Source organism: Ursus americanus, chromosome 17 (genome assembly GCF_024610735.1).
Source record: "Ursus americanus isolate L20-20 chromosome 17, mUrsAme1.1.p, whole genome shotgun sequence".
NCBI lineage: Eukaryota > Metazoa > Chordata > Mammalia > Carnivora > Ursidae > Ursus > Ursus americanus.
The window spans coordinates 51306324-51320960 of record NC_142143.1 but is presented as its reverse complement, the minus strand read 5'-3'; the positions used below and the strand labels follow the sequence as shown (position 1 = coordinate 51320960).

The 14637-nt window shown below is 31.6% G+C and overlaps 1 protein-coding gene across 4 annotated transcripts in view; it reads left to right on the top strand.

Moving 5' to 3' along the window:
• USP15 (ubiquitin specific peptidase 15) overlaps window positions 1-14637 on the top strand; it is a 113315-nt gene that overhangs the window by 56511 nt on the left and 42167 nt on the right. For 2 of the 4 annotated variants that reach the window (XM_087869004.1, XM_087869005.1), the window contains 2 exons: window positions 11609-11695; window positions 13618-13654. The exons of 1 other annotated variant lie outside the window; for it this stretch is intronic. In XM_087869004.1, the coding sequence (XP_087725130.1) occupies window positions 11609-11695; window positions 13618-13654 (124 nt within the window). The remainder of the gene's footprint in view (window positions 1-11608; window positions 11696-13617; window positions 13655-14637) is intronic. One more of the 4 variants, XM_045789688.2, reaches the window with a different exon arrangement.

The following is a 14637-nucleotide window of genomic DNA, read 5'->3' as shown; positions in this document are numbered from 1 at the left end:
CCACATGCACGCTTTCTCTCTAAAATAAGTAGATAAAAAAAAAAAAGACGAAAGAAAAAAATAAAAGAAACATAAAAACTTTAAAGCTCATAAGAAATTTCAGAGAATATATGTATTTTAGGGATCAGAGAACATAATGTGAAAATTAGTGGGTTTGATTACATCAAAATTAAGTATGTCTGTTATAGGAACCATACATGAAATAAACGGTCAAATGTCAGCTTTTTAATATCTAAAACCTACCTAAGAATAATACCTATAATGTAGAAAGAAGTGCTATACGTTAATAGAAACAAAGCAGAAATCTTATAAAAAATAAAGGAAAGAGGGACATGTGAGTGACTCAGTCCGTTAAAAGTCCAACTTTGGTTTTGGCTCAGGTCCTGATCTCAGGGCAGTGAGATTGAGCCCAACGTGGGGCTCTCAGATTCTCTCCTCCTCTCTCTCTGCTCCCCCCTCCCCCAAGAAAAAGGGAAAGAGAGAAAAATGAATGGTGGTATGCTGTAGGATACCAGTGCAGCAGGTAGAAGTAACAATGGTGAGATGTTTAAAACTGGATAAGGTTAAAATATACAGTTGAGAGAAAAGAAAAAACAAAATGAGATTTTAATTCAGTACTATTTATGTAAATTTAAAAACACATTACACGAAATATATTTAAGAACATAAAGAAAGCACTTATAGTAGAGGAAAATAGTACAGATTAGAAAAAAAGGTTTAAAGAATTATCACTTCTTTTATTTATATGTTTATAAGTAAAGTAAGGATGCACATTATTTTTTCTGGTTGAATGCCAGCTTAAAAAAGTGGTGTTCTGTGTATTTATTGAAGTCACCTTATAAGCACTTGTAACTTAGACAAATTCAACTCCAGCAGAGGGCTTGTAACCTTAGGCCCTCAAGAAAGAAATTTCAAAATATTAATATATAGAACATTCTGTTTTATAAACTCAAAATTGCTATTTTATCTGTCAGGATACAATCTCTGGTCCTCAACATGGTATGAAGATGCTAGTTCTAATAAACATCACTAACCTGGGATTTGTCCAGTGCTCATGTTGCTTACTACATAACCAGTTCCTACACAGAGTATCAAAAGTTGAGGGGAAAATATTACAAGTTGTAATACGGTGATAGAAGGAAGAATCACCTGTTGAGTTTGTTAAAAATGGTTTCCTAGGCCCTATCACCAGAATTTCTGATCTGGTAGCGCTGGGTGGAGTAGAACTCCTGAATAAACTGTTCTAGGAAGTTCACAGGTGATTCTAATGCTTTTGGTCTTAGGATCACATTTTGAGAAATTTTGTAGGTAATGTTTCTTAATATTTACTGTGTTTGCCGCCATAGAATGAACAGAAAATAAAGATAAATCTTTGTGTTGGGCCCAGGAATCTGCATTTTAGGTGCTGCTTATGAACAAGAAAATATCAGTATAGTAGGAATATGTTTCCTGAAACAGAGGAATGTCCTGGGCCCAGTTTTATCAGAATTGACACCATATATCCTCAGCTAAAACTAAATTTTTTGTGCTGCTTGATTGAGAAGAAATGCTAAATATTAAAAAATATTAAGGGTAAAATAAAATTTTGCTTAAAACATGTAGTCCTATAGTTATAAAAATGCATATATCCTGAAACAACCCAAAATCTATCTTATAGATCTAAAACTACCTAAAAATACTCAAGAGTTTCCTGTCTGTATTTTTCTGCTAGATACCAACATATGATTTGAAATTTACATGTTTATATTCATGTTATATTTTTAAAATACTCAAGTGCTTAGTTTTTTCAGAACTTGCATTTCTAATCTAGTTTTTCTGATTTCTTACAGCCTCTCAAAAACATAGTGTTTTGCAGTAATACCTTAGAAAAGTTTTAACCCAAGGTTTTCTGTTCTGTTAAATTTGACCATTTATTTTCCAAAGATGTTGGCATCAGGTACATAGTATAATTATTCAGTGGGAGATATATGGCTAGTTAAATCTTGTATTTCTAAAAAGTTATTTTAAAGTAGTAAAATTGTAAAAGCATAGAGGTTCCTAAAGAGAGGAGAAACCTAATCAATAGATTATACCCCTTACTTTCCAGAGTTTGTTTAATGTTAACATTTTATTCCTTAACTGTAGCTTCTGAGACACAACTCTATTGAATTTTGACTAAGTTGTACAATTAATTTTTTTCTGTATGGTTTTATTTAGGTATAGTTATTTCAAAGAATGGCTTTGAGATTATTAATATTACAGAAAAAAATCGAAATTTCTCTTGTGAGAGTAGCACAAGAAGTGGATTTAATTCAGACATTTCCATTAATTGTTCAAAAATATTGACAGAAGACATGTGATTAAGTATCTGGTGAATAAAAGTTAAGGGTCATTGATGATTGTGAAAAGGCAGTTTTCATGGGCTAGAAAACATCCAGAGAAGAATCCAAAATCAACCGCATAAGGCATGAGAGGCCAAAAATAATCAAATGGAAAACTAAGCTAGTAGTTCTTACTCATATATTGTCTCTCTGCCATCTGTGTTGTTCCGATTAACAAAATTCCAAATTGGTGACTGAAACACTAAGTATAAACTTAATCTGGTGCCGTATTAGTTTTTTTACAGCACTCTGTCCCTGAGTGCTCTGCTTGGCGAGGGGGAACACTTTATAATTAAATTTCTGCATACTACTTTTTGCTCAAGATAAATAATAGAAACATCTAGGTGACTCTGCAGTATTCTGTTTTTGTTTTTTACAACATCTGCTTCAATACTTTATTTGCTTAAATACATTCAGAAAAATTTAATGTATACTTCTTTAGAATTTTTTAGAGCATGATTAAGCCCAATTTGCATATATAATTAGAAGATTAACTGTATAAATGGATCCCGAAATGGTGCATAGACTTATTTGATTGAAAATTACTAAGATACATACTAGGAAACTCTTCCTAAGTAAAGTATTGGTTTCATTTTAACGAATTGTACTGAGACTTTTTAAGTATTTACAAGCATGATAGTCTCTGCTTATTTGAAACAGTAGATTTGGTTATTGCAGTTTTTTGGTACTAAACAAGCTATATTTATCATAGTTCACAGAAAATGCACTCTCAAAGTTTCTATGAAAGTGTACAGATTTGTTACCAGTTTTAATCTTGTTCAAACATAAAGTCCAGGATTGAGTGATTTGAGTTTATGGGAGTTGAGAGAATGGCTCATAAACCAGCTTTTAATTCCTTGTCATTCATTTATATTCACATATTTTAAACTAATAACATGTGTTCAATTTAAAATGCAATTTTATGAACCATAAATCTAGGGTAATATTCCAAAATCTATAATTTGTTGTATTTTTAAAGACATCTTGAATCTTTATAAATTTTCTTTCATAGTTTATATCACTTTATCTTGTTCTTATTATTTTTCTTCTTAAGAAAAAGATGTAGAATGACTTTCTCTGAGACTCTAAATTAAGTTAATGGAACAGCCAAACAAAACTGCCTAGGATGCAATTAAAGATAGGGAACCAAAGTTTGGAGAGTAGTAACTGCAGATGTGGAGTTATCTTCCTAGAAGTGAGAAATGTAAGCATATGTGAATTATCTAATCAAAAATGTAAAGAATTATATACTGAATTTTAAAGAGTGTCCCTGAGTAATGACATAAAACAAAAAGATCAAGGAGAAAGAATAATCCTGAACATTCAGGAAAACTTGGAACCCATTATGTCGTAGAGGCCAAGGGAAAAGCTTTTAGAAGAAAGATAATGGTCAGCATTGCTAAATGATGCAGAGACTGGTGGGAGAACAGAAGAGATTCCATATATTTGACAAGTGGAAAATTCGTATTGGGAATGAGAAATAGATTATAGGAAAAGAGGAATTGAATAATCAGAAATGGAACAACTGGTATAGATCACTCATCATGAAAGGTACTGAAAGAAGAAAGAGAGGGTACTTGGTTGGAAAGGCAGGATTCCTAGAGAGGAAAAGAAACTGCTTTACATATAAATTTTTTTGTTATTTGATTATATATGTTCTTTCCTAGGTATTTGTCACCCAAAGATAGGTATCATAATAATGTTAAAAGGAAGTTCCTTTGTGCTATTTACCAAATAAACTGCTTTTTTTCTGGTTAGGTTACCTATCCAAACTCCAAATCCTTTTTGGAAATGCTTGTGCCTGCACATAAACACACTCCGCATGACTCTACTTTGGGGTTTCTCATTTTAATACTCATTAAGATCCTGAGTTTATATATACTCTCCTTTGAAATGCTGAAAATGCACATGGATTAAATAAATCTTTCCTTCGTCTAAACACTGTACCAACTTTCTGTTGTGGGAAGATAATATATAATCTAGTACCTGTACCATGTCTCTAAGTTTTGCCAAACAGAGCATGGTCACAGTAGAGTTCAATAACTAGTGTTAGAATTGATATTTAAAAGCCATATCCAGATTTAATTGAAGTTAGGAAATTTAGACAGTTTATGTCATGCATAAATGAATATAACTTAAGTTTACTGTTCTTATATAGATGCTTGATATGGCCACGTACTCACAAATAATTATTGGATATTTTCCTTTTTTTCTTCTTTTTGTTCCCTGGTTTGATCCAAAAAGGATTTGAGCAATTTGCAGTAATACACATGAGTCAAGGTTAACTATATGAGTGGATACAGAAATCACTCAAATGTAAAATAAACTTAGTCACAGTAAGGTGAAACCAGAGAAGTTAGCTGGCAGGAGCAAGTAAGGGCTTTTGAAGTTATCAAAATTGATCTGCAAATGTATGGGCTTGTTTTGGGTCCTGATTCAAATCAACCGACTGGGAAGAAAAGATACTTTTGAGACAATTGGGGAAAAAAGTGAACATGGACAGAGTATTCATTTGGGACTGACAGTGGTATCAAAAAAGATCTCTTACCTGTTAGGGATATATACTGTAATTTTTTGTTTATTTCAGGTTTTTATTTAAATTCCAGTTAGTTATCATAAAGTATAATACTAGTTTCAGGAGTAGAATTCAGAGATAAATTGCTTACATATAACACCCAGTGCTCATCACAAGTGCCCTGCTTAATACCCATCACCCATTTAGCCCATCCAGCCACCCATCTTCCCTCCAGCAACAGTTTGTTCTCTGTACTTGTCTGTTTTATGGTTTGCCTTTTCCCCCCCTGTGTACATGTTATGTTTCTTAAATTCCACATATGAGTGAAATCATATGGTATTTGTCTTTCTCTGACTGACTTTATTTCACTTAGCATAATACCCTCTAGCTCCATCCACATCTTTGCAAATGACAAGATTTCATTCTTTTTCTATGGCTGGGTAATATTCCATTATACACACACACACACACACACACACACACACACACACACACACACACGTGAAATTATAAATGTCTGGGATTTGCTTTAAAATAGTCCAGCAAAAACATGGGAGGAGGGAGGTCGAGGGGACAAAGATAAAACAAAAGTAGCAGGATGTTAATAATTTTTGAAGCCCAGTGTCTGGTACTGGGTACATGAGGACTTATGTACGTTTGGAAATTTCTGTAATAAGTTGAAAATGAAAATGGGTTGCAGTTTTGGTACTGGGATTCATAATGGCTGAAGCAAAGTAACTAATTTTATTTTTTTTAAGTGGAATGTTTTATGTTATAAATACCATTGATAACAGTAAAAATAAGGAACAAAAATAGAATTACGATAAGCAATTTATATATAAATTCTCTTAAACTCTCTTTACTTTATCTTTAAAATTTAACCTAACATACTGCCCGGCATAGAAGAGGCACACAGCAAATGCTTGTTGAACTGAACTAATCTGTAATCTAACAACAGTAAAAGTGTTTAATTTTTAAAGAGATTTAAATTTTCTTTTTCTCTAAGAATTTATGTGTTAGAAATGGGTAGGTTTAAGGTTGGCCTCATTTTTCTTAAGATAATTCTTGTTTTATAATGTTAGATCTTACAACATAGGGTGGTTTTATGTCATTTAAAATACTTATACAGCTCTTTAATTGTTTTGCTGTGTCAGCATTCAGACTTAACATCTCTGTATTTTGGTTGCTCAATACAGTATTAGGTTTTCATGTAAGTTAATTATTCAGTTAATTTATCAAGAATATTCGGGGCGCCTGGGTGGCTCAGTCATAAAGCGTCTCTTCGGCTCAGGGCATGATCCTGGAGTCCTGGGATCAAGCCCCACTTCGGGCTTTTCTGCTGGGAAACCTGCTTCTTCCTCTCCCACTCCCCCTGCTGTGTTCCCTCTCTCGCTGGCTGTCTCTCTCTCTCTGTCAAATAAATAAATAAAATCTTTTAAAAAAAATTATGAAGAATATTCAGTTAGATTTTTCTGTCGAAGTACCAAGTTCAACTTACAGCCTTGAATTGTGTGCTTTTAACTGAAACATTGGAAATAGCGCAATTCAAATATTGCATTTTTCTGGCATGGTTTGATTTTCTGTTTTCATGAAATAATATCAGCTACATTGATATTCTGTCTTATTTAAGAGCTGGATCCCTACCTTATACCTAGCCCAAACTAGCCAAAATCAGTTTAACATCTGATACCTGGCTTAGTATCTAGTCTATCTGGAATATCCTAAGTAATTTTTTTCTCCCCTCTCCTTAAAAAGCCACTAGAGCAGAGTTGCTGAGGAACAGTGTAATTTCCAAATTACATCAAAGAAATAAAGCTAAAGGGCTCCGGTTATAATCCACAGACTGACAAGTCAACCCCTAAATTAACTCCACAAAAGTTAGCTAGATTGGGCTGTGTGTAATCTAGGTCAGAAGTTGGAATCAGAATAGATAAGTGGTCTGTTAACATTCATTCATAATGTCTGTAACAGCATTTAAAAGGTGTTAATATACTTCTGCTTTACCTGTGGACCATATCCATCCTTCTCTTTCGGATCATTATGGTATAAAGGACAGTCTCTCTACCAGTGTTACTTATCTCAGTGCTCCCTAAAACTTGCTTTTTCTTTCATTATCTCCTCCCTCCTATATATATATATATATATATATATATATATATATATATATATATATATATATATATATATATATAACTCCTACCATACTGCCACACATATAGTAGACACTCACTTAACAGTAGTTCATTCTTTTTCTTTCTTTTCCAATGTCATCTTCCCCTTAGCCTATAAATATAAATCTGTCCTGTCTTTAAAAACAAAAACAAAAAACCATAAACTTCCTCCAAATACCATTCTTTAGGGTTTTTTTTTTCCTTTGACAGCCAACTTTAAAAGGGCCATACTTACTATTCCTTACCACGCAGTCAGGATTTAACAGAGTCCTTATTTGACCTTTTTTTAATCCTAGTTCTTTTGATCTTTCTTTAATACTTCTTGTTAACATCTCCTAAAGAGCTTCTCTTAATTCGAATCCATGATTCAAGAACTGTTTGCACTTCTCTGACCGATTCTCTGGCTGGCTGGTGCTCCTCCTCTCTAGCAGTGCCATGTTTGCTTGTGCGGGTTGTGTGCTGCACAGCTCTTGGGCATCTTCCACGTTGTAATCTATGTGAAAGGCCCTCCTTATACTATGCAGCGTACAGCTTCACGGACTGTATGCAACAGCTTTGCTCACAACTTAAATGCATTGGTATTTCACAAATTTCCATCTTATGACCTCTCCTTTCATACCATAAGAGGTTCACAGTGGATGGACTGTATGCTAATTCTGTTCCTCAGTCAAACTGACAGAAATAAGCCATTCTGTTTTTCTAGCCAAAAACTCTCTTCTGAATTCCAGATTTTTTCTAAATGTCATGTAGGATTTTCCATGTAAGATTCAGCTAAAATCTTTTTTACCTTACCTTCTCCCATTCCTTCAACCTAATATATATATCCATATCCTGTATACCCTATTTTAGGTACCAACTCAGAGCCATCTTGAGTTCCTCCTTCAGCCTCATTCTTTTTTCATCTAGTTGATTAGCAGTCTTGCAGATGCTACTTCCTAAACCTGAAGTTTTCAGATGTCTTGATCTTCGTACCCCTTTACGTTCTTAAAAATCATTTTTTTAAAGATTTATTTATTTGTGACAGAACCCAAAGAACTTCTTTTATGTGGACTAGAAATCAAAAATAAAATTTTAAATATTTGTTTATAAATGATACTAAAACCATTATATTTTTACATAAATAATATTTTTATGAAAAATAACCTTCAAAACAAAAAAATGTACTGAGAAGAGTAGAATTGTTTTACATTTTTGGAATTTCTTTAATACCTGATTAAACAGAAGACAGCTAAATTCTCATGTGCTTCTGCATTCAGTTTATTGCGATATATTGTTTGGATTGAAGTGCATAAAGAAAACTCAGTTTCTCACAGATACATAGTTAAAACAGAGAAAGATATTTTCAGATAATTGATAACCACATCAGAACTTGACCAGGGGTGGATTAATGATGAAAATTGAATTGCATTGTGGAATCTGAAACCACGTCAATGAACTTTTAATATATTATGTTAAAAATCTATCATGTGTAACTTGATACAGTTGGAAAATACTGATTCACTGAGTTATGCAGATATTCCAAATATTGGCATATTTCATCATACAATATTTTTTAATCACATTTGTTAAAACATCACCAATCTTACAAGGAAAGTCTTTAAGTAGTGGGAAGCTATCAAGCCTCACAGTGGCAAAGTCAAGTTTTCCAGAACTGTTTTTTTGTTTGATCACTTGAATGTTATCATTGGCAACGAATACTTTCAGTTTTTTTCCTTGAAGTTACAGGCTCCCTTTATTCATTTTTGAGAAGATGTCTGCCACATAGCCTTTTATGTGGAAGAGTGGTACAGTGAAAAGAGGGGCTAGTTCTGCTTGAAATTTGAATAATTACACAAGTCTTCTTCCTCATGACAGTCATCCATATAGAATGGATGTGCTTTATGCAAACTTCCCAGTTTGTCACATAATATTAAAAAGAAGTGTATTTAAGGGTCAAGATTTAATAAAATCAGTATTTTTTATCTTTTCAACATGGATATTCTTAAGTGAAACTGTTTTCCACTGCAAGGAGGCAGTAAAGAATACAAGGACTCTAGTATATAATTTGGTGCTACTGCTTTAACTCATGCTAGAGTATCAGCAGTTTTGCCCACCATCGTTTTTGCACTATCATTGCAAATATCCACCCAGTGAGAAGGTCAAATAACACTTAAATAACACCTTGATGTTATTATGAAAATGCTTTTGACCTCATAGATGGGCACACTGAAAGAATCGTGGGACTTCTAAGGGTCCACTGACTTTTCTTTGAGAACCACTTCCTAAACATCCAAGACATATGCCCTTGCCCTCCCTGTGGTCTTTGCCCCAGCCTTTATTAATTTCGTTAATCTGGTCTCCTAAATGATCTCTCAGTCTCCTTTCTCTTTCTCAAGAATTACCTTTCTACAATACAAATTTGTGTAGATACCCTTTTAAACTCTTTCAACATGCCCAGCACAATGGAATAAGATATAATAAATTCCCTTATAGAACATAAAAGTCCTTTATTATTGTGCCTAGCTTATTAACTTCTGTTCCTGTCATTACATACTTCCTACTCTTTAAGCTGAACTGAATTGATAATTCCCTAAACACATCATTGTTTTTACAGTCCCATACCTTTGCATGTGTCTTTCCAGTTTCCACCTATCCCTCCAACTCTGCGCATCATTTTAAATCACCTCATGTTACCACCGACAAAATTTTATATTTTGTTATAGTTTTAAAATTTCTACAGGACTTACACTGTTTTGTAGTTATTTTGCTTATGTATTTTTTCTTCCATTAGATTGTGAGCTGTTTGAGGTCAGGAACTATGTCTGTCTTTGTATTCCTAGTACTTACCAAGGGCAAGGCATATAGCAGTCATTTAATAAATGTTCGAGTATTTCAGTGAATTTCATGGAAACTTCTAATACTATCCTTGGATAGAATTGCTAATGGATAGTAAAAAGGCCACAAATGGGGAGGAAAAGGAAATATATATATATATGTGCCTCAGCCACTTTATTGGATAAAGTAATGAATCTTTATTTCCATAAATTTGAGTATAATTAAAATTCAGGAGAACATTTCAGTTTATTTCTGTTTCTGAAAAGTGAAGTGAATTAAATTGTAGCTAAATGGATCACATTTTGAAAAATTAATCTCCTTAATTCATTATAACTTCATCTCTAATAAATTTGGGGGTTTTTTCCTTTGATAATTTAGCATTCTTGACATGAAGGCAAAAATGCCAGGACACTTCTGTATTTCTATTAATATTTAAAAACTAGTACCTTAAAATATTAAGATAACCTTTTAAATGTCCTCTACATTGTTTTATATTAAAACTTGGTTGATTTTGTCTTACGTTTGAACTTAGCACAGTAAAATAAGATCTTCTGTCAGAAAGGCATCTAAATAGAGGTCTTTCTTAGTGTAATCTGCCTATATACAACCTGTATCAACAACAAGAAACTCCTTTAATAAAAATAAAAATTTTTTACCAAGATTTCATAATGTATAAAACTTTCAAAAGTTAAATAAAAATTTTTATGTGTAAGAAATGTTATTGCCCACCATGTATTCTGCGTAATGTATCAGTATGTAGATTAGGTGAAATCCAAATCACCAGAAATTTGTATACTTCAAGCAGATTTTGTAGATAATACTTTCATGCCCATTGACCATTTCAGTGTTTATTAGTACCTGATTAAAGGAAATAAAATAAATTTTTAAAACTAATCACTTTGGGCCTAAGTTAGAGTTTATGATGAACCAGATACTAGACTGACAGCTTTTTATAGCCTGTGGGCTAGATGTTGCCTAGTAAATTAAAATTGTTTACAAAATTACAAGGGAAATTAAATCTTTAAGAGACCTGTTAAGTATTTTAAAATAATCATTCTTTTGTAATGAGTTTGTTGATTATAAATCATACCCTTAAAGCATATTGGTTGATTAAAAGCCATTAGTAATTGAAATCTCTCCAGAAAAGATTCTGAATTAGTGAGGTGTGTAATATATATAGTCAGATGTACGTCTTTTCAGTTTTTGCAGCGATAACTTTGACCAAAAATTACTTCTCGGGACTATGTTCTGAATTCTTTTATGCCATGTGTCCATGTTGCCTAAAGAATTGGTAAATCCTCGGATCTCTGTGTCAGTGTTGGGTGTTAAGTAGAATGCAATGGTACTTACTGAGATACAAATTGGATTTCCTTTACGTGCTTCCTTAAAAAAATTGATATTTTAATTCCACCGATTTAAGGAAATTATTGTTTGTAAAATATTGAAAATGGTTACCTGAACTCAGAAATGGGTATATTGAGTCAGTAGATTTATAGGAATAATAAATATCAAGTTGTATATTAAATTTGATAAATTTCTTTTGAAAATAGTTCCCTTTTGTACCATTATTTTTATATGAAAAAAATATAGGAAATAGAAAAACAAAGGATATATAGTGATTTTGCTCATGAATCTGTTTTCCAGCATTCTTTACTACATACATTGTCATCTGTTCTTTTCTTTATTTCATAATTAATTTCAAAATTCAGCATTTTTTTATCTAATTTAACATTTTCATATTTTTAAAGGTCCCCAGGTGCATCCAATTTTTCAGCTTTACCAAAGATCTCTCCTTCATCTCTGTCAAATAATTATAACAACATCAACAACAGAAAGTAAGCACTGAATCTTAAAAACTCTTTGTTTAATTGATCGCCCTATTGTGGTTGCAAAAAATCTCTTGTATCTAAAACTTAGGATAAAAGTCTTAATGCATTAAAATTGAATTTTTTTAAAATTACGGATCAGTTCTTCTAGGAGTAATTTTAAGAAAGCACAGTTATAAACTTCTTGATTTAATACATATCCTACAATAATCCACTAAAAGAGAAATAAAGTCAGAATTTTACTTTTTAAACACTATTGAAAATATATAGAGAAGTCTGTTAGAACTCAATTTTTTAGGAAGGGTATGAATTTCAGATGTCATTTGAGAACGAGATATATAATCACTTACAATATGTAGTTTTTTTCTTAAAGTATATATCAGTGATTCTCACCTGGAAAGCACACAAAATTTTATGTTTATCAAAAAGGCAATCACTTTTTCTTTAAAAAGTTTGGAGAAACAATTCCCTTCCCCCATCATGAATAATATTCAGAATCTTGGAATTTATAAAAGTTATATGAAAGTGTATGCTATATTGCCATAAGAAAAAAGTTGTTAAAAATCACTTGGGCTTCACTGTAATGTCTGACGTGGGTATATTACCTTGAAAATTGTCATGGTTTTTATTTTTTAGAAAAGAATAAAAAGAAAGCTTTTATTATTTGTGTATAGTCCAGTCAGATTAGGGGAAGAACTTTAATCTAGAGACGATTACCCATTTATTATTTCTTGAATATATATATTACATTGTGGTTTATTTTTTAGGTTAACTGTATGTAGTTAAATATTTGTACTACTTGTCCAGTTCATAAATGGCATCTGATTTCCTAGAATAAATTTGAAAAGAATAAGGCTGTTTGTGAAAAAAATTTTTAAATAGCATCATTAATTGAATTTGTTGGTTTAATTCATTTTCCCTTAAAATTCATATCTGGGGTAGGGAGAGGGCTTGACAAAATGATTTTAATGTACATCTAGTTTATAAATATGTAAGAATAGCTGAAATAATTTGGAAAGGAAAATCAGAAAGGATTAATCCTACTAAATACCACAACCTGTTGTAAAGATAATAAGAATTCAAACAGCGTAGTAGTGACCCAGGAATACATCTACAGGTCAGTGAAATAGAATAGACAGTCAGAAAGAGTCCTTTAAACATAAAAGAATTTAATGTGATCAGAAAGCATTGTAGACTAATGGAGAATGAGCAGATTATCCAGGAAATTTTGTTGGGAAAATTGGATCACTATTGAGAATTTCTCTTTAAAACTTTATATTAAATTGACTTTTTAATTATTAGGCCTATAAAAATTGAAAAGCAAATAAATGGAAGAAAATACTTGCTACAAATGACAAAGGATAAATATTCCTAATATATCAAAGTCAAAAAGATCAGTGAGAAATTTTCTAAATCAAGTAGAAAAATGGGCAAATGATGTGGCTGGCAATAAAAGCAAAATAATTAAAATACATAAACATTTTAAATACCCAAATTCACAACTGATTAGAGATGTGTAAATTAAAACCATAAAAAACTCCATCCACTTCTCTCCACCTCAGTCTCACTGGGAAGAATTAAGAAATGATACTTATTCTTGCAAGGATTTTGTTTGAGTGGTTGGAGTATTAGTCCAACTTTTCTAGAAAAGAATTTACCATGTATGTCAAGAAGATTTAAAACATTAAGTCCCTTATTTTAGTAATTTATCATTATAGTGTAATAGTGAAATATCGAAGATGCTATGGATATCCAAAATTGAAATGTAGTATGTTCTTTACCTCTTAAAAATGTATGTCCACAGGCAAAAATGTGAAAGGAAATATCCCTATAATCTGGTTTGTATTTTATATGGTATCTTTTAGTTAAATTCATCAAAAATAATTTTTTCATGGGAGATAAAATACTTCTTGTGTTTCTACCAATTGCAGATGCTCCCACATTTACTATAAAAGAATTCAGTTCCAGGTATAACATGTATTTATAGTTATTCTTGGAGAAATTTTTAACATTGTGTGTAGACTGCATTGAACATAGACTGTATTTTGACCTTTTGACTGGAGTTGTCATATTAGTATATGTGGTCTGGTGTGTTTCTGTTTTTGTCTTCTTTCCCTCCCGTGGTAAAAATATGATAGTATAATTGGATCTTAAAACCTCTGACTGCAGAAGTTACTGAGAGAGGAATTGGAGTATTTTCTTAAGTTTGAAATATGTTTAACGATTCTACTTCTATGGCTAGATTATATTTTTAGCTATTTATATTTGTTTATTTTAGGCACTAAAATAGTCCTTTCATAATAGGAAATTTTTATAGCAAATAGCTACTGAAGTACCACCATGCTAAAAAGTAAAGCTTTAAACGTAAAGCTTACCTTTCTTAGTAAGGAACAAAATTCAAACATTTGTAAAATGGAAAGTTTTTTTAAATTTGAATTTGAATTAACATTTTAATTATTTTGAATTTGAATTAATCTGAATTTGAATTAATATTTGGATTAATATTATAATAATAATTATCTAAATTATTTCACATAAAATTTATTTCTTTCCATTCAACTTGTAGAAATAAGTTGAAACTTAAGACTTCGTATGGAAGTAGCATAGTTACTTTTAAGTATGTAAAATGGGTAATTACCTTTTTTAAAAGTACATTTTTGAAACGTCATGTGTGTGGAGGTATTCTACAAGTACCAAAGTATATACGAAAATCAGTAGTTATGACTTACAAGTTTATGAAATTATCTACAAATTCAAGACTTGAATTAAACTGATACATTACTAAGGTAAAAAGTTTTCATTTCCAGAAATAAAGGTATTAGTCATAAAGATAATAACAAAGTATACTTGGAATTATTTCATATAAATTTAATAAAGCTTTTACTGAAGACAAATATGAAGAATCAGTTGTTTACCCTGATATTATCCTAATTTTACTTGCTAGTCTGTAC